Consider the following 24,434-nt stretch of genomic DNA (forward strand, 5'->3'; position numbering starts at 1 on the left):
CTTCTCTTTCATTTTCATGACTTCCAGCAGTAGCGCTCATTTTTCCGCACGAGGAAACAAAGTGACATGCGTGCCGCCGCCCACAGCCTTGCAACACACACGGCACAGGGACGCACGTACACACTCACACACTAGTCCTGTTGTGCCTTCTCTGTCAACTGCGCGGCCCTAATGTCCGTCGTACACAGCACACAAACACCAAGGCAACCAGACAGACACATGTAACACTACTTATATTTTTTGTTTGGCTACAGTTAAGTAGAATTATAATTAATGCTAGGTTCGATTTAAGGAGCTGTGTGAGGATTAAGGAAACTCAGACACAAAATTGAATGTACCGGTAGTATATTTAAAGTGTATTTAACAAAAGATGCTTGAAATGATTCAAGATAACAGTCATAGGAAAACCATTAAATAAATAATAATAGTAATAATTATATAGTCAAACAAACAATTCATCAATGCATCAATCAATAAAGTCCTACTAGTAGTTTTTCAATCAATTCAATTTCAATGTTCTTTGCAATTCGTTTCACAGCACCTTTTAACTTATTATATATATATATATACATATATATATATGCATCGTACGTTCATATTGTGGAAATCAAAAACATTCAATTACTTGAACGAATATCAACCGAATAAATGGAAATCAAAAGGCACCATCAAAGTAAAACAGTCAGGATGTAATGGTGGTAATGGTTCTTATTGATTATCAGTGAGGCCAGTTAAGTCCTGCCACACCACTGGGGAAAGCACTTGAAGCAGCTGACAGGCGTGAGGCCGGCCAATGAAGCTGGGTCCACAAGTTCACTGGTAGTTTGTTTTCCAAGGGTGGCTTGCCATCTAGTATGGGGTCCAGTTCTTTCTCTCTCCCAAGTCCAAGTTTAAATCCAATTTCTTTTCAGTTTTCCGAAGTGTGTCCAGTGTCCAGCCAAAGGAGATGGTCCACAGCATTCAAGCAACACATCCGGGTTTTTAGCAGTAGTACTGTGAAGTGGTGGAGTGGTTGGAAAAGTTTGTTAGCCGGTTTGCTGCACAGACACTTTCTTAGAAAAGTTTTGCCTCCTCAGGTGGATGGCTTGGTGAAAAATGGAAGAGCAGTGTGATGTCACTTCCTCCACCACCCAGGAAACAGGAAGGATTACAGATCTCTATTGGCCCTGTACCTGGTTTCTGGGCCAGAAAAACCAGGTACAGGGCCTTCAAAACCAAGACTAACACATTGAGGAACAGCGTTTTTCCCCAGAGCAGTGGGCGCCATCACCCGTCCTGTGCATCAGCATATATACACATCAACCCCCCGAAACTGGATAACTGACTGATGCACTCTCGTTTTGCATATTTGAACTGCACTGTTGCCTCTGTTTACAGTGTGTGTGTGTGTGTGTGTGTGTGTGTTCAGTAGTGATGGGCAAAAACAGTTTTTTTCGATACTATAAACTGTATTTTTTGGGGTCCATATTGCAATGTTGTGGGATGTGTCTCTGAGTGTGTGTGTGTGTGTGTGTGTGTGTGTGTGTGTGTGTCATAGGCAGCTTAGTGTGTGCGTGGCTGTGAGTGGCCAGCAGATTCGCACGCGCCACCGTGGTGCCCAAGCAAGAAGAAGAAGAAGAAGAAGAAGAAGAAGAAGAAGAAGAAGAAGAAGAAGAACCCCCAGCAGGAACGGTTGACAGCAATATTGATATCAATACACTTTTTGGTTTGCAATTTTTTTTACAGATGCTATTTTTATGCTGTGGTATTTCTTCTTCTTTTTCCCATGTTTATTTTATCTCACGCCGCTCCTCACCCAATGAAGTTCTCTGGCGCCCCCTGGAGGGAGGCTTGCCTCACACTTTGAAAACCGCTGTTAAATCACCTATTGTCAAAAAAAAATGTGTTTTTATTCACAAATGCAGACATACATCCAAAGAATCAAAGATCCCCCACCAAAGAAACAAAAAAAAAAACAGATAAATAAATAACAAAACAAGAACAAAACAAGAACACAATATTACTAAACAGGAGAGAGGGGCTCTCCAAGGCCTAGGTAGTTTAGAGCGGCAAGGTGTATGTTGGTGTTCCCGTTAAAGAACACGGAGGATGCAGATGTTCCCTTTGTATACGGTTTAGTGACTGTGGTCTGTAATAACAATATAGTAATAATAATAACAATACAGAAAATATTATCATAACATCTTTCATTATGTACAAACAAACATAAAGATAATAAAAGACTGTATTAACAGATAAATAGTATTTATAAATAACATAATAACAAATCCTCACACGAGGTTCATATACAACAAGACTTCTGTTGATTAGCTTACATAGTAATAGAAATTAGCAACAGCCCATGCTCGGATAGAGAATATAAATTGACAAATTCTAGGATTAAACTACAGCACAAAACTATAATTCAACTCACCTTTCGTCATTCACACACAGAAATAAACCAGGGACAACCAGGTGAACGTCATGGAAGAGCGAAAACTCCGATAGCCTCTGCAGTATGCAGGCTCATACTACAGCACTGAAATATTTGGGTAATATGAGCATAATCTGAGGCTGAACCAGTCAACTGTGAACTGACACGTAACAAAAATGCATACACCCACAGCAGGTAGGTTTGCATTGAGTGAGACACTGTTTTTAGTTTGTTTGTTGTTTTTAGTTTTTTTTTGTCAGCAACACAACAAAATACTTTTGCTTAACGAGATAAAATACATTTGAAACTATTTGAATCTGACTGAATTCAACTCAAGTCAGGTCTTTCTTCCTTAAAACAAATATTAAATATTTGAGTTAATGAACTGACAATTTACCTGAATACAATCAACAAGGGTGAGAGGCTGCTTCAGTTTATTATCTTTATTGTTATTTATTGATTTCAGTCAATGAAAAGGTGAGAGACGACAAACATGGCGGAATGCTTCCTTTGATTTATTGACGTCTCATTTGGAGACTTCACTGGTTAAAATCCCCGATTCGCTTCGTACCACTGAGCTCTGGCAACAACATCATTGGCGTAATCCCTGCCGGTGGTCTTGGCATCCACTTGTGCGTAGGAATCGACTGATCTATCTCCCATGTTGTAGGCTGCAATCCCTCCTGTAAAGGCAAATCATTAAAGCAAAGCGTAGAGCGGACAGTCAGGTCACGTTGTTCTGCTGACAAACCTTTCAGTTTCTGCTCCTCAGACCAGTTAGGAAACTTTGTTCCAACTTTATCAACAAAGCCAGCCAAGATCCCAGTGGCCTGGTCGATGTGTTCGTAGCTGTTCCAGGCACCAGTTTTTTTGTGGTTGCCTCCATTTGGAGTCACGTCAACCTGCAGAAATGACATAAACACCCTTAAACAGGAATGGGCAATTATTCTTTGCGAGGGGCCACAATGGGAGGGTGGGGGGTGGGGTGTGTGTGGGGGGCGCTGCTGGTGCGAGATCGCTCTAAACTCCCAGGAAAGTTTCGTCCAGGGGGGATTTGGGGGTCATAACACTTATCTGGAGTGTTGTGACCGAGACACTCCAGATAAGGCAATAAGACTACAGCATATGATAACGACTGAGGAGTGTACAAACAGATTGCATGGCAAAACCTTTCCTTTCCTTACCTCAACTCAACTCAACTCAGCTCAACTTGTTTTATAAGGCACCTTAAAAACAACCACAACGTACTTTGCCCAGGTCTGCCCTTGAAATTAAAATGTGATGCACTCTAGAAAGATGTGGTTTGAACAGCAGTATTTGTTCCAACCTGCATGACGCCCCAGGCTTTGCCTCCGTCTCCCCAACCATTGTCAAGTGCATTTCCACCCCTGGACTCTCTGGACATGATTCCGGCAACCACGGCTGGATCCATTCCATGTTTCTGTGCAGCTCTGTTGATGTCAGACCTGTACTGCTCCACTCTACCTGCATCAGTCTCTGCCATTTTTTGTGAAGCTTTCACACCTTCAGAGAGAAATCAAACACACAAAGATTCTGCAGCATTAACACATGTGTATGCAATCACCTTTCATCTGCAACAGTACCTGAGTAACAGTACCTGAGTATCCTAATCCGTCTTGCTGGGCGGTGGTCGCTGAAGCACCAGTCGTTTCCACGTGAGAGATACCTAGTTTAAAATTTTAGATTTTTATCCAGTACAACATAGACACACATCTGGCTTCATTCCAAACACCGTCACCCACCCCACACAGGATGTCAGGTAACGGTTCAGCCGTCTGGCTGATAATCAACACTATGGCTATAAATGCAACCTGTGCCATCTGAGTCCAATAACCTTCACAACTGACACAAAAGAAAGATCCCTTTTATATTGTGTTTTCTTGTTGTCTGCGTTGTTTTTTGCGACTTTGACGTAAGATAATTAAGATCAAATAAATGAAATAAGAAAAAGAAGTCTGTTATTAGTTGTGAAGCTTTTAGGAATCTGTCCAAAAAGTCATTTCAGTTTGTATTCCTACTGTCAAAGCAGACGTTAGTTGTGACAAGGATAGTGGTGGTTGGTGAATTGACAAACTACTGTCTTGTTTGACTTAAAACTAATGAGATATAACATAATAATATACAATATATGAGTATAATAATAAAATGCACTTACTCATCTTTGCTGTCCGTGAAGATGGCGCTGCACTGGTGACAACACACAGAAAACTTGCTGTTATCAGAACATTCACTGGCACTTATACTTATAAACACTGTTGCAAAGATTTCACTTTCCTTTTGACACACGTACACACATCATAACGAAAGAGAAAGTTTGCCTTTCCCTGACATGTGACAATGGCTAAAAGTTTCTGTTTGACTCTCTGATGTCACAGCTGAGATCACGGTGAATGATGTCCGGAGAATTGTCCAAGCGTCCGGCGCAACACCTCAGAGCAAACTTGAAAAAGGTTTCAAGTGTGTGTGTGTGTGTGTGTGTGTGTGTGTGTGTGTGTGTGTAAAAATTCAACATGGCTCCTACAATGTCATTCCAGATCTGCACTGTACAAAGGGCTACAGTGGTGAGTTACCAGCCCCCTCAACCCTCCTTCCCTGCTCCAGTCCTGGATCTGCTTATACTGAGATGAACCCAGATTCCATCACCTTTATCTGACACTGTTGTTTTCCATGAGGATGCGCCTCCATTTCCAAAAGTGCCACTGGAGAAGTTACCATTTAGCACCAACAGACTGTTCATATGTGCCAACAAACCAAGAACAGATGCGCCTCACTTCACTGTCTGTGACTTTGTCGTGGTCTCACCTTATTGGGGAGGCAACAAGGAGACAGGGCCTACAACACCCGAGTGGCATTCCCTCAGGAAGGTAAGAGTCACTGCTTCACATTTCAGGGAGATGAGCCGTGTTAGTCCAAGCAAAGCAGAAAACCTGGCAGAAATAATCATCTGAGGAACGCGACAAACTGAGCACATGAAGAGGGGCTTGGAAATGGAAGTAGGTGCCTTAAAAGACTATGCTGTTTTGAAAAATATGAACTTAGCCAAGTGTGGGCTAGTTGTTCATCCAAATGCACCGTGGTTGGGTGCATCACCTGATGGCCTGTTATATGACCCACTCGAGTGACCATCATTTGGTCTCGTTGAAATGAAATGCCCTAACGTACAAAGTGACATTGTTTGCTGCCGTTTCCGGGGTATTGTGTGCGTGAGACATAATTGCATTAATTGATCGTTTTCCATGTCGGTTTAGCGACGTCCCGACTCGCACCACCGTCTTAACGCATGACGTCGACGTGAAAGATGCTAAGCCTATCAAGCAACATCCGTACCGAGGCAACCCAGTAAAACGAAGCCTCATGAAACAGGAAACAGATTACTTGTTAAAGCACGGGTTAGCTGTAACAAGCTCCAGTTCCTGGAGTTCTCAGGCAAAACCTGACTGTTCTCCTCGTTTCATAACTGATTTTAGAAAAGTAAATTCGGTGACTGTTTCCGACTCCTACCCTCTTCCAAGAATGGAAGATTGTGTTGACACACTTGGCACCGCCAACTATGTCAGCAATTCCACTGCCCCAAAAACGTGGGGTTTTTTTTGGAAAATAATCTACATTTGGTATTGGAATCTGCTCACCGAGCCGCGCGACAAAACGGGTCAAACGACCCGGGTCAAAATCTGCTCCGATCGGCTCCGCACTAATTGGCATGCGGTGGAATCTGTAAACCCGGGACAACACCACCTTTTTTTTTACCAGCCGCACGGGGTGACGTTGAGCGTAACGTGCGCTAAATCATAATATCGCTTCAAGTCTGGCGGCAACGACATCGTCGTCCCACTACAGCCAAAAGTGGCCAACAACTAAGAACACCGGCCACCGCCGGACTCTTGACTCCTGTAGAACTTCATCATGCGATCTCAGCGCGATGACGTCAGCAGACACGCAGCGGTGAAAGCGCAGAGGGTGCAGCTTGCCGGCGGGGGTGACACCCCGCTGGGTTTGGTGCGTGGACACGGAACTCAATGCCGATTGCTTCCGCGACGTCCCGCGTCCAAAAACATGGTGTCATCCCGCTAATTTTAGTGGAACAGAGGCTCAAGTTAGACTTGCTAAAAGGGTACTGGCAGGTCCCCTTAACTAAGCGTGCCTCGGATATTTCAGCGTTTGTAACCCCTGATTGTTTTTTTGTTTTTTTTACAGTACACGGTAATGGCCTTTGGTATGTGCAACGCCCCTGCTACATTCCAACGGTTAGTCAACACAGTTCTCTCGGGTTTGCATAACTGTAACGCGTATTTGGAGCATCTCAACGTCCTCGAACAAGTGTTCACTCGCCTTGCGCGCGCCTCTCCAACGTTGAATCTGGCCAAGTGTGATCTTGGCAAAGCCACAGTCACCTGCCTAGGGAAACAGGTGGGTCAGGGCGAAGTCAGACCGCTTGCTGCTAAGGTCGCGGCCATAACCGATTTCCCAGTCCCGAAAACACGTAAAGCCCTGCGCTGTTTCCTGGGCATGGCAGGCTACTACAGGAACCTTTGTCGTAACTTTTCTTCCGTTGTCCAGCCACTGACCTCGTTAACAAGTCCCAAAGTGGATTTCGTTTGGTCCGCCGAATGTCAGCATGCGTTTGAAAGTGCTAAATCGCTCCTTAGCCATGCCCCCGTCCTTGTAGCTCCCGACTTCTCCCGTGGGTTTAAACGAGAGGTAGATGCCTCTGCCGTGGGGGCTGGGGCTGTCCTAATGCAGGAGGATAGCGATGGAGTCGACCATCCCGTTTGTTATTTTTCCAGAAAGTTTGACAAGCACCAAATACAGTATTCCACCATTGAAAAAGAAACACTTGCCTTGTTGTGGTCACTCCAGCACTTTGAAGTGTATGTGGGCTCCAGTTCTCTGCCGGTGATGGTCTTCACTGATCACAACCCACTCGCTGTTTTTTTTTTTTAACACGCATGTACAACCACAATCAAAGACTCATGCGGTGGGCACTGATCATGCAAGACTACAACGTCGAAATTCGGCATAAAAAGGGGTGTGTGTCTCTCTCTCTCTCTTGCTGTGTGTGTGTGTGTGGATGTACGAGTGTGGGCGTGGCTGTGAAGCATTACCCAGATGCCATGCACCTGGGCTGCCGAGGGCTGGCTGAACCTGCCCGATGAGTCCTCTCCACCAATCACGGGAAGGCCCCGGAAAAGAGGGAAGAAATAAAGAGGCTGGCCGACCCGCATTTGGGAGCTGGCTGTAGGCGGCTGAGCTCGAGGGCCTCAGAAACGTTGTAAAAGAATTTGGATGTTAAAACTTGTTGGTTTAGGTTTAAGGCACTAGTTTGGTTTTAGGTTGAGCACGCACAACACGCATTCCTCATTCCTCAATACACATTTCCTCATGCACTCACCTTAGATCTTTTGTTAGCCTCACGAGTGATGGGTGCTGTTTTGTTCTGTATTTCCTTTTAGGTTAGTTAGGGTAGACAATTAGGTTTTTTTGGTTTCTTGTTTTTGGACGAGCCAGGTAAGCTACTTTAAAAACTTCTAGGAAGTCTCTTTTTGTTCTTTCTTCTCCCCCTATTTTGAGTTGCACCCATTAAGTTCCTTGTCCACCTCAACCTTTGTTTATAGCCGCCATTCTTATTTTTGTAATAAATAATCTTTGTTTAACCACGTTACACCAGGTTTTATGTGACTTCCCTTTCCCCTCATGAGCTGGTTGTAACATTTCGTGATCTCCGAAAATAAATCGGCACAGTATGGGTAAACTTAACTTTGGTCTGCTGGTATTTCTTAATGCATAGGGCGCACGTCATAAGTCCACAGTAGCAACCGTAGTAGTGGCACTAAAAAGGGGCTAGTGCCTCTACATCATTATTATTATTATTATTCGGGACTGAGCCTCAGCGAAGGCCTGCTCTCATCAGAGCAGGCCTTCGCAAGGCAAAGACTTGATTGTTTTTTTTTTGTTGTTGCTATGTTTATTATTATAGTTCCGCCGCCGTTTTCCGCCCCATTTTGACCACCTGACTATACAAAATATGTAAATTAAATCTGCCATATTGGTCAGAAACTGGTGAAAATTTCATAAAATGAAGAGAAAAATGCAAAATTCCACTCTCTAGCACCCCCTACAGGCATCCAAAAATTAGAAATGGGACTTAGCTTCCACTAGGAAGGTCGAAAAAATATGGGGGAAAATTCCACGCGTTCGTCTCTTCAAATCCAACATTTCATACGCTCTAACTTATGTCGCCCGACAAACAGGAAGTGAGTTATTTCCACTTTTTTACAAATTTCTTGCCCCTTGTGCAAACCTATTTCCTTCTAGGAAGGTCGTAGAGACAAAGACCCACGCGTTCGGTGGATACCGACCTATATTCTGACACTCTGACCTTTGACCCCTGACAAACTGAAAGTGAGCTATTTTCACTTGTTTGAAATCATCCAGAATCATAGAACTCAACAACCGTGAATGCTGCAACTTTCAAACCGTGTTACACAGACTAGACTGTCAGAAGGTCAACGTAAAAAGAGTGGTCCGGATGCGTTGCATCGTTTTCATTTTATAGCCCTTTAAAGTCGATGGATGACAAAACTGACCAAAATCCAAAAAAACACCAAAAAATGCACCTAGCGCCCTCTAGGAACATCGAAAATTTGTGCAACAAAAATCCACGCGTTCGTCTCATCAAGCTCTACGTCGTGTACACTCTAATTTTTGGCCTGCGACAAACATGAAGTGTTTTTTTTTTATTGTTTGAAATCGCCTCAACCCCAGATAACTATACACATTTAGATTGCTGAAGCCCTTAGCTAAAAGATGATACCAATATCTTTCATGTAGACGCCGAAATGGCTGAGTTCTAAGCTTAGGTGTCCAAGGTTGCAAAAGCGGACACATATATATATATATACATATATATATATATACATATATAAAAAAACTATTTTGCACACATATGAAAATTGTTTCCTGAAGACCTTAGCTTAACCATGATGCCAATATCATTCCTGTAGATGTAGAAATGGCCGAGTTGGAAGCATTTGTTTCCCAGGTTTCAAAAACCAAGACATGAGAAAAAAAACTTTAATGGCCGTAGCGCCCCCTAGGAATGTCGCATCGACGTGCAACAAACAACCACGCGTTCGTCTCATCAAGCTCTACGTCGCGTACACTCTAATTTATTTGATACGACAAGCAAGGGGTGACATATTTCCAGTTGTTTAATATCGCCCAAAAATGTACTGTTCGTTTTTGAACTGAATATGAATATATCACAGGCAATTGCACTTTGTTTTCTGATGTCTCCAATTTTACAATTTTATGCACTGAAAAAAGTATAAGACAATAAACAATGTTTACCAGACTCTAAATCATTGTGTTTATTTATGGATGTAGTTAGAACGTTGGATCGGCTTTGAGCATGAAAGATCCACAATGCAGAACAATGACTGCATAACATTCTTTTTAATTTATTTATTTATTTATTTTTTCAACGGGCAGGCAGAACATGATCAAAGCAGCATTGTAGGACATTCTATTGGCTATTCAAACATGACAGTCATATTGCTGGCTTGGGATTGGACAACGGCCCATAACAACAGACGTATAACTGCAGCTCAGCCCTCAGTGCTCACTCCCTTTTCCAACTGCCGTGAGGTAAGGCATTCACAATTCTCCTTACCGCAACTAAGGAAATAAAAAAATAATTTGTATAGGCTAGGGTTGTGCATCTCTGGTCTGTGGCCGATACGATACGTATCTCGACACACCACCAACGATTCGATACATTAAAGATACCATGCGATTTGTATATTTTACGATACGATACGATTCCCCCCTAATACGATGCGATTCAGCACAGTTTGATCCAACACAATGCGATTTGATTTGAGCCTCCGGCGCAAAGGAATGATGCTATGCAATTCATTGAGTTTGATTATTTATTCACCAAAATACAAACATTCTGTATTTTTCAATTTAAATTTAAAGGCCTTTTGTGAACAACTGGTTCACAATTAACAATAACAAGGCAAGTGCAATATACTTTATTAAAAATAAATTAACCTTTCCTTATTGCTTACAAATGGAATAAATGTAAACTCTTCTTGCTGTTGCTGTAAACAGACTCCAGCCTAACTGTCATAATAAAACAGTCACGACAGTGAAATAGCTTGGCTGTGATGAGAAATTGAAGACAGAAAAAGATTCAAATACTCAAAAAAAATGTCATGGTTCCTTGAACTCGATCAAAATTAGTGCACAATGCAACTCCTCATTGGTGTGTCACTTTCAGTCCATCACGTATTATTCGACCGACATGTTCCACTCTAAGGTTTTTCTGTAGGAATATCGGTTGATCCACATGATGTGAAATGCTGCTAAGATCATGTTCTGCCTGTAGACGGGGTATTCATGTGTCACAATTTGGACATTCTGTTTCCCCACTTTCAGTCTTTACGATCCAGCCCATTTCATGTAGACGCAGAAATGACCGGGTTCGTAGCGTTTGTTTCCAAGGTTGCAAAAGCGGAGCTCATTCAAACACCCACGTGTTTGTCTCATCAACGCCTAAAATTTACATTTTACAGCCTCATGCAAAAAAAAAAAAAAAAATGGAGGTGAAAAATCTGCATAATTTGCATACACAGGCTTATGATTATTTAGACTTCTTCCAGAGTCGGCAGATGTCGGGGGGGGGCATCGTCGGGGGTCGGCGGGCTAATCACTGTCTCAGTTTGTCCTTTACACTTTTAAACACACTACACTGCCAATACGCAATGAAATCTTCTTTTACTTAGACTTATATGCTGGTTTATACATCTTTTCTGAAAGTGCTGCAAGTTTGTCAGCTGCAAGTCTATGGGGTGGGCACAGTCCCGCCAACCCTGCTTGCAGGTTTAATTTTGTTTTTTGTTTTTTTGTTTTTAATGAAATGTACTACTGCTTTGCTAATTTAGATTTCTCAGCTACTGTGCTGGTATGGGATAGAGGGTGGGAGCTTTTGAAAATGAGTCCAGAAGTGTAAAGAATGGCCTTGGTGCAGGTGATTAAAACAAGACAAATAAAAAATGAATTACACTTGTTGTTGTGTTACTTTTTTTGGAACAAAATTAAGGGAAATATTTAAAAAAAACATAAAAAAAAATAAATCAAGTGTTTGCTTTCTCTGTATTGTATTTTAGGAATAAAAGTTATTTTTTATAAAGTTAAAAGTGTCAATCCCTGGGTTTGTTTTATCATATCACTGTTGTTACTGTATCATGCACTTTCTGGCTGAACGAGCTGGGGTTATCCACACTACTTCCAGAAGGTGGCAGCCAAACTTCTACATTCGCAATTGAGTAAATATACTTTCATTTCACCACTGGGTATGTCTGCATCTGTATAATTGAGCTGTTGTGTTGTGTCTTGTCTTCACATTTCAGAGGGCCCCATGTCTGCCTTTGCCTGGGGCCCCAAATTTCCTAAATTTCCTCCCTCTCCTCTTAGTTGAGTGCATTATTGAAGGACAACATCTGCATTTGACGCAGACACATCAACTGAACAGAACTAACACTGTGCTCGCGATGACATTGCCAAAACATTGCCGGTGTTGTTTTTCTTTGCCCTTGATAAACACGGATGTTCTTCTCTCCTTCGGTGGTTGTTCAGCACTCTGCTTGAGCCCTGATGCTGATGTTTGTTTTTCCACACCCTGAGCAAAGGCAGTTTTGTCAGTTTCTTTCCCTGCTGAATATTAATAATGAATATTTTAAGGTTGCGTATTTCGGTAAAAGTCAGTGAAAAGAGAGAAGTCTAATTGGGGAAGTGAAACCTGCTGGTGGCTGCAGTTTTTGTCATGACAAATTGTTCTGTTTTGTTTTTTTCATTGTTGAAAGGCCTAATAGCCTTGTAGGTTATTCATTTAACACCGTATCTATGGCCACTTAGTTAGTTCAACCCTGACATGAAGGCCACAGTGGAGCCAGAAGGTCTGATGATCAGCTTGCACATACACGCTTGTGATTCTTTCTCAGGGATAGAAATGAATCATTGAATTTCCAAAAGCTTTTTGAAAGTCTTACTCATCTTTTGGTAATTCCGACACTCCACCACAGTTCTCAGTGTTGCCTTCAGGTTTGGAAAATAAAACCGTGTAAATTATGGGGGAAAACCAGGGGAACCTGAACTAATCTGTATACGAAGGACAATGAGTCTGTGTGTGACCAACCTTCACCCTCTCACGAACAATGAGTGCTCAGGTGTAAGACAATATGATGACGTAACGGCAAAAACCCCCGACAGCTGCTGTTGGAGCCAGATAGGTGTCCTTATCTACATTATGTGGATCTATAAAAGTCAAAAAAACAAACAAATTACGTACAACATGAGGCCATAAAAGGGAAATGTGATCAAACAAGGAAACTATATATACATGATGATAAAAACTTAGGAGAGACAAAAATGAGAACTGATGAATGCCACACATACAAACTTCAGCAACTGCATTGACCACCTACTGCCTTTAAGGATTTTTTTAAAATTAAAATTGAATAATTTTATTATAGGAATTGCTTTCTTTTTTTAAGTTTGTTTCTTTAAAAAAAAAAAAAAAAAAAGCTCTGTGCTGTAGCTGGATGGTCTGACGTATTCAAAAGGTCCAGAACATAGTTTGATAATAATAATTTGATTGATTTCTTGCAGTTCAACATTTACTTACACACACACAAAAAAAACAAAACAGAAGGTATACAAAAAAAAGAAACATTCAGTGTAAAAACAAATGTGAAAAGAAACAGTGAACAGAAAATGTCAACCCTGGAAGATTCTACAGGAAAAATAGGAAAGTACTCATGATTCCATGAAGTCAATAAAAACAAGGAAGAGACAGTGGTCACTCAAACAGAGGGCACTGCTCTGACCAAACAACCAGTAATCCATGCTGGCTTCATTTCTTGATAAACATGTATCGACTTATCACTTTCTCATGTTTATTCAGTCGTATAGACTTTGTCAACAACATTTGTAAAAACAAATTAAAAATAAAACAACAAACATAATAATAAAATAAAATAAAATATAAAAAATACATACTCAAAATTATTTTCGTTTCTGATAATTACATACGTGCCAGGTGAAGCTCGATAGGATAATCAAAGAAGCGTAGTTTTGCTGCTTATTATGTGTAGCACCGACCTACCGCAGAAAGTGGGATTTGAAAACAATACACAGGGAAAGCAGTAGTAAACTGGTAGCAACCAAAGAAAACAGGCTGCAACTTAAATGTAAATATTTCGAGTGAAGATGGAAACCTGCCATTATATTTTTTCCCAATATATTCAAACAGACATTCTTATAGGTCAAGACAGGATGTCGATACTGACATGGATGCACTTACGGCTCCATGTGTAAACACGGACACTGGTATGAGAGTGAGCCGCCTTTGTGGGGTTTTGTGTGAATAAAAAGGCGACTGGCTGACTCACCATTGGTATGCATGTTCTCTGAAGTGAATCTCTGTGACGAGGGCTACTGACTCTGGGTTAAAGTTACTTTTCATTGAGACTTGGTCAATCAGAAAACCCAGAGATTCCCTCATTTCCTGAGTAACAAAGCCAGGGTTTCCAGAAAACCTGCTTGGTGAAGCAGGCCCCTTTGGTCGCTTTTGCTTTTTCATCTAAGGTCAGTAGACGAGATGGAAAAGGGGGTCCACGTGCACCCCCAGCTTTTTTATTCCATCTGTTTTTGTATCCTCAAAGTGTCATTTTCAAAAAATTCTGGTACCAAGCTGAATGAATGTCTGAAAGGATTAATTTGAACCATTCAGTGCTTCAAACATGGCCCTTACGTTCTATGTGCCGATGGTGGTGGTAGCCCTGGTTGAAAGGATGGTGTTTGGCAGAGTGGCTTCCAGGTGATTCCCGCTTTCACCACCCTGCGTCATAGATCCTTCTAACAGAGGACCATCCTTCCTCCCAGGGCCGGGATATCTTGGTTTACTCCTCTTGGCGTATCGCTAATGTGTTGTTTTACAGGTTGAGGTTGTTGCCATACGCCCAACCCCCAACCTGGAGGACCAGGTGCTGCCTTTTGTCAGACCTCTATCCTGAAACCTGGCCGGCATGGTTGAACCTGACGGGTATGACGCCTGCCGGTATAGCTTCCAGGGTCATGGAGGCACTCAAGCTTCTCCACCACAACAAGGTAGCAACACATGGGAGAAGAAACGAGTGGTTGCCTGAAAAACATAATCAATGTTTTCCTGGAGGAGGAGAAACCAGACATCCCAAATGAGACCCTCATCAACCATCATGTATGGCCAAGCACGGATGACATCTGTTGATGCAGTAAGAGTCAAGATGCTGCAAAAAAATGGTAGGCGCTGAGAAAGTTCTGGACCGTAAATCAAAAGTAGACTGGAATTGTCTAGCAGTTAGAATTGTACAGGCAAGTGTGGTCTTTTCTTCATCAGTAGTTATCTCTTGCCCATTTCAGTTTATTGGTGTTCGGGTTCATGCTTTAACGTTGACAGCCCTAATTATTGTATCACAATCTTGGTTAAAAAAAAAAAAAAAAGAGGAACTGTGCTACGATAAGAATTTCAGGAAGTGAAACTCACACAAACGCACGTCGTCGCAGACTGAAGTTAATTTCGTTTTTTGTTTTTGTTTTTTGGACATTACCACGTTATCGACATAATGAGAGAAATGTGTTTAACAAGAGGTGTCACGATCCTGATTATGAACCTCCAGCTTAGCATAGATTGTTGACAGGCTGCTCTGGTCCACTGGTCGTGTTGGACGTGGTGAAGGTCGTTCCTAAAGAGATGGGAAAATGAACCAGAGAGATGGACAGGTGTTAGTATTTCATGTTTGTAGTGTGGACTTTGCAAAAACAGAACACAGTTTTTCAACCAAGAGATGTCTTTAAATGCTACTGGTACAATTCATCCAAGTTACAAGAGAGAACGAAGACCCGGGACTGAAATGTCAGACACAGGTATTATAAAGAATGGCCCAAATTTGCAAGCACAAGAATAGCAGTGCATGCATCCGCATGAAAATGAAAACTGCAAGAACACTTGGGCTAAAAAAACCAACACAAAAAAGCACAGAAAGTCAAACACAAGACACAGGAACAACCTTCAACACACATGAAAGCCTCATCATGCAGGTCACTGTTCACTGTGCAAATCAACTGAAATACAGGAAGAAATGGGACCTTGTTGTAACACAGTTGGCTGCCACTGGTGGTTTAGCAACAGTCACGGTTAAGACAAGCTTACAATGGCCCCTCACACACAGGCTTTCAAACCCCACCTTGCTGTTCTGTTTGAATGCAGCTGAGGCAGGTCGATGCAGGTGGTGGTGGTGGTGGGTATTATAAAGAATGGTCCAAATTTGCAAGCACAAGAATAGCAGTGCATGCATCCGCATGAAAATGAAAACTGCAAGAACAACTTGTGCAGTTGTTAGCGCAGTTAGCTAAATAAAAAAAAGGTATTATCAGAGGTATAACCTCTCACCTCGCTGGGCTGTAAGTGTGAAGTTCTGAAGCCACAAGCAGCTGCTGGTCTGAGTGGAGACTGAAGACTACTGTGGTATTCTTGAAACTTTAACATCCTTTCAACATCCTGTTAACGTGCACATTGACGTGACCGCATCGCTGTCTGAAAGGTGTGTGCAGAGTGGCGCCAAGCACGATCACAAAGCAAACATTTGCACAGGAACTATAGCAGTGTATTGCTGTTACCAACCTGACTTCTGACAAAATCAATCTCACTGTAGTGCGCCTCAGGCTCTTTGCTCTGTGCATCTACAGAGGCCAGAAAAGGGTTCGTCATGCAGGGTTATATAGCAAGAAGTGTTAGTCTAGAAACCTAAAGATGTCTGAACACAACTTTGAAAAAAGAAACTAGAATTTCCAAGTTACCATTAATTCTGTTCATTTTGTTGACAGAACACACAGGATTATATGATGGATTATCTGAGCTCAGACTACGTCAGTAACTTATTAACCATTTCCTACAATAAAATTACCGTTAGTGTCGGTTAGGAGGAACTTCCCCTCCCCTTTAGTGTTATTCCCCTTTTGAAGATAAAGCTGCATTTTTTTTATTTTTTGCCGCCTTCATATCTGATTCACTGAAAAAAAAAATTTGTGCAAATTGGGCAATTAATATTGCACTGCCAAAAAAAAGTGCAGACTCATGGTTCAGAAATGTCAGAAGGAACAAGACCGACAGCCAACTGCATTTCAGTGGTGGAGTAAAGTGAACAAAGTATACACTTCAAGAACACGTCAGAAAGAGCGGAATAAAAACATTCTTAATAAATGTCTAATTTGTCCGTAGCGTGGCGTCGTTGATTAAACTCATAAACGACCAGGGGATACAAATTCTATCGGGGATAACTGCCTTGGCACGACACCGGCAGAATGTGAGATTATTTAAACAACAATTGACAAACAACAAAATCCAATGATTCGATTTTTCCACCATGTTGTTGGCAAGCCGGCTTAAAGTGAAAGTTTCATGCAAAAATAATATGAGAAAAATTCACTACTCTTACTCCTTTATTCCTATTTACTACAATTAATTGACAAACTAATGCCTGAAAGCCTGCTTGAGTTCGTAGAGACTGACTGTTGCTGAGGATTTGCTTCGCTAGCTTCGACGAGATAACAGAGCAGATCTGTAAGTAATGTCTAGTGAATTACATTGTTTGAGATTTTCAATTCTTGCTAAAAAAAAAAATAAAAAAATAAAAAAATACCTGGAAAACTTTGGAGGGTAATTAAAGGTTCAGTGTGTAATATTTGAAGACTTTGAAGAAGAAACATCAAGCGGTGATATTTTAGATTGCAGAGCCTTTCACTGTCCCCCTCCTCTCCTCGTCAACCTTCTTCTTCTTCTTTGGTTCATTTGCAGTCAGCAGTCACCCTACTTATGAAACGCACAGGCAGCTGGATTGTCCACACCAGGCTTCCTTAGAAAAATGCTGGTACAAGATCGCAGCTAACTAAGAGCAAGACCCTTGCTAGATGTATATTCTTATGTATTACATAGAAACCTTTGTAAGAGAAGGAAAACAAATGACTTTTGTTGTGTTGCACTGTGTTTTTATGGGCATTATAGGAGGCTTTGACCAATGTAAAAATAATAAATCGAGCCAAATATTACACACTGGACCTTTAATAATTATTGTATCAAAGATTATATTTCATCATGTAGTCTGTGTCAGGAAAAAAATGTTGTATAGAAATACAATTGTCGAAATACCTGGTGGTGTGCTCTGGTCTTTCTTGAAACGCTTCCGTACGATGACAAATCCAGCCAATGTGGCAAGTCCAAGTACAAGTCCAAGTAAGGTCAACACAACGGAGACAACTTTGGTCCCAACTGCTGTCACACAAACACAAAAATATATATGTATTTATTTTCCTTTTATGGTCTCTATTGTTCAATGTGTGTTCTGTCATATCTGAATTTACAGTGGGCCACAAACATGGATGCTCTCCTTGGTTTGGCTGCAAAATAAATCTACCTACGGTGCCCAATAAACTTAGACTTAGACTTTCTTCATTGTCATCACAAAAGGAAACACAGCAGTGATTTCTAATACAATAAAGTCCCCTGAACCACCTGAACTTGAAGAAAACACATTGATTAACACAGACCAGTGACAAGGTTTAATATGATAAAAACTTACATTTTCCATGGTCGTTGTTGTCTGAGTACTTGCCTAAACTGCACAGTGCAGTCACAATGACTTCCAGAGATTTCACCTCAGCAGGGGTAGCAGCCTCACACTTGTAAGAGGAGTTGAACTCCTGTGTGTTAATAGTGAGAGGCAGAGACAGTGAGGAGCTGTTTTGCTTCACTTTTTTCCTGTCTTTGGACCACCAGAGTGTCGTTCCTGCAGGTTTCTCCACCGCACACAGCAGGGTGCAGCTCTCAGTGGTCACATTCACTCTGACCACTGGAAGAATCGAGATAGGCTCTGGGGGGAAAAACAACAGATTAACAGAACTTTCATTCCACGTACAGTTGAAGAACATGAAACATATGATGATCTAAAGCAGGCGTGGCCAAACTTTATTTGCAATTTATGCTGTAAATAACTTGGTGTATTGAAGCAGCAGCAGTGCCAAATGCTGAGTCGTCTTTCTGCTGCATTTTCTCAAAAACAAACACAAATAAGTTCATAAGATTTTTCATTGTCGTCTCGTTGGTGTCTGAATAAAAGAATACCAAGTTTATTGGACAAGCTTGTTTCAGCTCACATAGCGATCTGTTGGTGGACTGATCAAAACTGTGTTGACTAATGTCTTAAAAGTGCCTTTTATTTGTACGTTTTAACAGCATCGCTGATCTTAGTTTCCAACTCTGAAGTGAGAGTGTGAGCTTATTGATTAGAAATGGTTTGAAAAGTGTTGCTCAACTCAGTCATGTTGTATTGATGGTAATATGAGGGGTATTCATTTAGGCAGTAGTGGCGGTTGCATCGTTATTACTGCAAGTTTGGTTCTGAAGGATTAATCTGCTAACATCTATGGAGGCTGGATGCAGCTGGTGGTTGTCACCTGTGGTGTCTGAAGCTTTGGCCCTACTCCTACAGGCCTCTTGCCTGATAATTCAAACAGACCCCTCATTAGCACAGCTGCTGTGTAACGGGACTTCCCAGGGAATTCCCCTCCACTCCCTAGGAAGAGTGTCTAGATGACACACATTCCAACTCTGGCCAGTAGCTTTCCCATCCCTCCGCCTTCTGTTTCACAGTTATCTCTTTGTCCTCCTTACATGGAAATGTGCGTGATGACGAGACCTGTGTGTATACAAAGGTGATGTTCTAACTGTTCTCTGGGAGATTGTGAGAGCTTCTGAGCATCTGGACACACAACCTCCTGTGTGTGTTTCATACTTGACTTCTTTGTAATAAACCTGCTTTTATCCACACTTGACTGCTGCAGCCTTAAGAATCCTCCATACACCTCAGGTTAAAGGGAGAAGGGGAAGGTCCTCTCAGTTTTATTAACCCCTCAGGTTTAATGAAGTGTATGAAAAACTGTAAATTGTTGTTGACCAAGTTCCTGTTCTTTATTTGTAACTAGTCTACGATAAACGTCTAGAAAATGTAATTGTGACACACCCCCAACTTTCTGATAGGTGTCTGTATATCTTTTCATAAATCAATCATAAACACTGTTCAAGCATCAAAATTAATCACATTTCCTTGCCACTGGTCAAGTCAAGTCTCGGTAAACTCATCTAATGGAAGCTGTGCTGGTTCATCAATTACTTCAATATTGATTGAACAAAGTTATCTCAGCTAGCTAGAACAGCTAACTCCAGAGTTCCCACTCTACTGGGAGTTTGACAATAAACGGCGTAAAATTGGTGATGAATAAATGTTCGAAATGAACTGGGGTTGTGAAATAGAATGCAATTAAAATGAGATGTTCATCATCCTTGTCACTAAAGTTCTTTGTAATAATAATAATTATAATCGTAAGACTTTGGACTTCCTCGTTATCCAACTACCAAGGGGAAGAAGAGCCTCCAGTTCCATGTCAAACTGGAGCAGAGCTCCGTCCTCACAGGTGAAACCTGTGTGTCGCCGTTGGTGCAACATTTTGTTTTGTACTACGTGTGGGCATAGAGTCACAAACATGCACTGACATGCACAACACGCAGAGATGAATTGTGACATGATTCTCTATCTCAGATGAAATAACAGAGCTTGAGCATCACATGCTGATTTTTTTTTTAAAGTTACCATAAATCTGACAGTGCCATAAAAGACATATTTCCCCTTTAGAACACGTGTGAGAAGCGATGCTAACCACACACCACAGGCCAAACGGGAAATGTTGCAAAAGTACAATAAAGCATGTGACCACTCATCATTGCGTGCCACATCACTTCGTTCCCAGTTCGTTTCCACAGCAGGCAGCAAGAAACACAATGTTTTAGTTTCTTCTGAGCCGCTAATTAAACACATTCCCCTTTTTTGAAGGTCAAAAGGTCAAAAGAGAAGCGACAGGAAAATACATGGAGTGATTGAAGGATTTGCGGGGCCCCATTCTAATAACTAATTGTAATTTGAAGTGAAATGAGTAAAAAAAAAATGACAATGTGTTGTTTCTTAAAGTATTTAATTCTGAGATAATATTGGCAAGATGACTAATTAACCTATGTGGTTATTTTTCACATAATGTTAAATATTTCCTGAAATGAAGCAAATAAAAATGAGACTTATATGCATCATATGTGATAAATAGCCAAAACAATCCACTGCAAAGATATGACAAGAAAAAATCAACTATGCCTGAGTTAACAGAGGAAATTAATGCAGATCATGCTTGATCCATGTGGAATACATACATAAATAAATGAACTTAAAACCTCACTTTCGATATTAAAAGTTTTGCTGAAACACTTACATTATATACTATACATTTAGAAATTCAAGCACTTAAAAATAAATATGATGGTTCGCTACTATTTGCGACGTAAATCTATTCTCTTCTAAAATAATGTGAAAGATCAGCCAAGTTATGTCAAGGGGTTAAAAAAGACAAAAGAAAAACCTGATGTTGTATTTGTTAGTAGCATCCCTGCTAATGATTTTAAAGAGGGACTGAGGTCTCAGATCGAGACCCCCTAGTGGTCTGGTGCACTTCGTTTTTTGTATTCCAGCTTTTTTTCTTTCACGTTTGATTGACGGATCTGTGAGGGATTCTACTGAATGAGCGCCTTTAAACTATACGATTTAAAATATTTAAAAAAAAACTGTCTAGAACGCTGAAAAAGAGCATTTCTGCCTTGGAACTTGGCTGCATAATATGTCAATGATCTTTGAATAAATAAAGTTTTTACATCAAATAGAAAGACAAACAGCCATTCACACTCACTAGAGCCACTTTCTTATCCTCACATGCCTGTTTTGAACTGTGGGAGGAAGTCGGGGTGCCCAGAGAGAAAGACACTCTGACTTCACTCCACACAGAAGGCACCAAGTCTGGGTACTGAAGGTCAAGGTGAAAAGACAAAGAATGTCTGTTGGCTGACAACAGGGACAATAAGGTCACTTGGTACAAAAGAGTAAAAATATTTTTAATCGTCTAAATTGCAAAGAAAAAATGCATATAGGCTCTGATGTCCATTGTGTCCCATTGGGTCTAATGTGGAGTCCACATGGCCAGAGCTGTGGGTGCGGCTGAAGTTCAGTATAATTAGTTGTCAATGCAATACATGGTGCACTGCTTCATCATTTTTAACAGGTACATTCAACTGTAACATGACACAGGTTGTTCAAACTGTAACTTACCAAACACTGTGAGTTTATAAAATGCAGCATCTCCATTCATCGCATCAACAGTATAAATTCCTGAGTCGCTGGTCTGGAGCTCCGTGATGGTAAAGAATCCAGTTGTGTTGTTCCAGTGAACTTTATCCTTCCAAGGGTCCCTCGGTATGTTAGCTTTCCTCTCTGTCACCATGGCAATATTTATTCCCCCATAGATCAAAGATCCAAGCTGTAACACAGGCTGTGGAAATGTTATGGATCCTCCCTCAATGGCAGTGAGGTTCTTCTCTGTCTCAGCATTTGAAGAAATGATCACTGCAAAACAGACGAAAAAAATCATTTGAGATGATGAGACACAAAAACTCTGACTTAAGCCTTTGCTTACTGTCATATTATTATATCATATTTGCCTGATATGTCTATAACAAATATGATCTATATCGATGTAAGAATGTATAAAACTCAACAGAAAAAAGACTGAACAAGAAATGCAACAGTGGAGCTGCTGAAGCTGTTAACTTTTTTAAAGAAACAAAAAAGAATGACTATATTATTACACCATTCTTAGACAAATATGTAACATCAGTAATTCAAGTACACAAACTATAACCCTATGAGTAACTACAAACCTATGAAGCAGTTATAGACGTTACCAGTTGCAAAATGAAGTTGGTGGAAACATGCAATTATTTAAAGGGATATTAATGTGATCATGTCATCAACACCACATACTATAGAAGCAGAGAATGGCCATGCATTTTTTTATCATCTTGTGATAACCACTCATTATCTTTTATTTTCAATATTTCTGAAAAAAATATTGTTTCCAATGATTACAAATGCATTTATTGTGTTAACTTTTGGTTGCAAATGAGGTCAACAATCTCAATCTTGTCCTAAAATGATGGACTCCTTCATTAGAAAGAATCAATCAAAAGGCAGCGGACCGACGTTTTTAAAAATGACTCTAACACTGAAGTATCAAGTTAAATGGATGTCTCTGGGACTTGGTGGAGCTGCATTATTTTGTAATTGTTAATATCTAAAGAAAAAACATTGAGAAAGCAATTTGTAAGAACTACAGTCTACAGTCTTCACGAGCTCAAGTAGACACAAAAAAGCTTTGAAATGAATTTCGGTCAACTTCCAACAATAAACAAGGTTTGCTCCTTGGTTGAGCTCCTAGTTTGATTATAGGCCTCATGACTGGTCAGGTGCTCACTGCCAGCGCTGTCCAGCGGAGACACTGGCTAGCTGCTCCCAGGTAGAGAAGCTTTGCCCACATTCCAAAAAATTTAAAAAATTAAAAAATAACAGTCGGAAGAAGCGATAATCAGATTGCCGTGACGTAGAAAAAACCTGAACTGCTCGTTTGAGGGCAGTCACACGGACAAGGTCATCTAAAAACATCTAAGTTAGCATTTTTCATGCTTGTTGTGTGAGTTGGCATGCAAGTAAGGAAAGAAGTCGTTGTTTTTTTGGGTGTTTTTTTTTTCACAATAGGATCGCTTTACCTAAATAGTTTGAAAGTGAAATTTGACTTAAATCAACACAAAAATCCTAATATGATGTGATGTTGGTTTTGAAAAGTTTGTATAAAGGACACAAAGAGATATTGTGTAAAAATAGCAGTTGTAGTAGTATAGTAGTACAGTAGTATAGTAGTATCAGTGCATTTATGTCCCCAGACTGCAGCCCTGGGCGAGAGAGTCACATGCACTCACATGATTCAGAAACCAGGAGAATAACACACACACACACACACACACACACACACACACACACACACACACACACACACACTGAGCCCATGTGATGCTTACTCTAGATGTTCAATCCAGGGTGGATCTGGTTCATAACGTTGGTAAATGTATTTCCCTTGATGTATGATATGCAACATAACCAGTGCATGTTACTGCATCATTAGCATCTATTCACTGCTATTCAATGAGTAGAGTAGAACTAAGCTAACTGGTTTATCTGCCTGTAATGTTACCATATAGTCATACAGATAGATCAAGGGTCTTGCTCCCAGGTAAGGACAGACTTGAGGATTTTTGGCCTGATTCTGAACCCAATTTCTGTCTCAGACGGTCTGAGGGAAGTGGCCCGAACCAGGGTGCGTTTGGCAGTTATTTGTCTGATCCTCATTTACTGCTCCAGAGTGAGTCGAATTGAAATAGAGAGAAGACAAGAACGAGCAGGTGTCAGGGAAGAAGAGATAATAAAATCATATCCCTACTTGGAATAACTCGCTCCCTTCTGATTGGCCAGTCGCTCACTGCTAGCGCTATCTCTAACTAGCCCAGGAAGTTAGCCACGAGTTCTCTTGTAGTTGAGCTTTGCCCACATTTTAGAACTGTGTATTTGGAGTTGTTCACATTGGCTTTGATACCTCTGTTGATCAAACCTGGGTGACTGATTTACTGACTTCTTTGCAATAAACCTATTGCTATGCAATCAAGTCGGCGTCTATGGAGACGCCTCAATCATCTACACATCATTGCTGCACGACAAACTACAACATGACACACACAGTGGCCATGTGATGTTGCTTTCTCCTGGAGATGTTTGATTCAACATCAGCAATGACAACACTGATTGATTTTATTTTCATTGTAATAAGATCAAAATAATAATAATAATAATAATAAATTATGTAATTGCACATTTCCCAAATATATCATGAATGTTGATCAAGTCTAAATGTGAACCATCATTTA

At 40.9% G+C, this 24,434-nt stretch overlaps 3 protein-coding genes across 4 annotated transcripts in view; 1 reads left to right on the plus strand and 2 right to left on the minus strand.

Annotated features, from left to right (window-relative positions):
- Positions 1–1,348, plus strand: part of LOC142880634 (uncharacterized) — a 29,040-nt gene extending 27,692 nt beyond the window's left edge. The window contains exon 4 of the transcript XR_012925458.1: positions 1,198–1,348. The gene's annotated coding sequence lies outside the window, so the exon portion shown is untranslated. The remainder of the gene's footprint in view (positions 1–1,197) is intronic.
- Positions 1,349–2,841: 1,493 nt separating this feature from the next.
- LOC142880806 (lysozyme g-like) lies at positions 2,842–4,732 on the minus strand. The gene is made up of 5 exons (XM_076014753.1): positions 4,590–4,732; positions 4,032–4,100; positions 3,741–3,937; positions 3,165–3,315; positions 2,842–3,096 (listed from the first exon to the last, which is right to left on the minus strand). The coding sequence occupies exons 1-5, from the start codon at positions 4,591–4,593 to the stop codon at positions 2,960–2,962; spliced, it is 558 nt and encodes a 185-aa protein (XP_075870868.1). The 5' UTR covers positions 4,594–4,732; the 3' UTR covers positions 2,842–2,959.
- Positions 4,733–13,095: 8,363 nt separating this feature from the next.
- Positions 13,096–24,434, minus strand: part of LOC142880683 (uncharacterized) — a 32,796-nt gene continuing 21,457 nt past the window's right edge. For both annotated transcript variants that reach the window (XM_076014669.1, XM_076014686.1), the window contains 5 exons: positions 21,733–22,026; positions 18,112–18,402; positions 17,682–17,804; positions 16,158–16,216; positions 13,096–15,219 (listed from right to left, as the gene is read on the minus strand). In XM_076014669.1, the coding sequence (XP_075870784.1) occupies positions 15,115–15,219; positions 16,158–16,216; positions 17,682–17,804; positions 18,112–18,402; positions 21,733–22,026 (872 nt within the window). In that variant the 3' untranslated portion in view covers positions 13,096–15,114. The remainder of the gene's footprint in view (positions 15,220–16,157; positions 16,217–17,681; positions 17,805–18,111; positions 18,403–21,732; positions 22,027–24,434) is intronic.

The sequence above is a fragment of the Nelusetta ayraudi genome, unplaced genomic scaffold (genome assembly GCF_046127955.1).
Source record: "Nelusetta ayraudi isolate G7.1 ecotype Tasmania unplaced genomic scaffold, CSIRO-AGI_Nayr_v1 ptg000006l, whole genome shotgun sequence".
In the NCBI taxonomy this organism is placed as follows: Eukaryota; Metazoa; Chordata; class Actinopteri; order Tetraodontiformes; family Monacanthidae; genus Nelusetta; species Nelusetta ayraudi.

Excerpts from the sequence above, each read along its gene's own strand:
- LOC142880806 (XM_076014753.1), bottom strand. Across the intron at positions 3,938-4,031 it reads AGACGGATTAGGATACTCAG|GTGTGAAAGCTTCACAAAAA; the intron begins GTACTGTTACTC and ends TTCTCTCTGAAG. Across the intron at positions 3,097-3,164 it reads TGAGGAGCAGAAACTGAAAG|GAGGGATTGCAGCCTACAAC; the intron begins GTTTGTCAGCAG and ends TTGCCTTTACAG.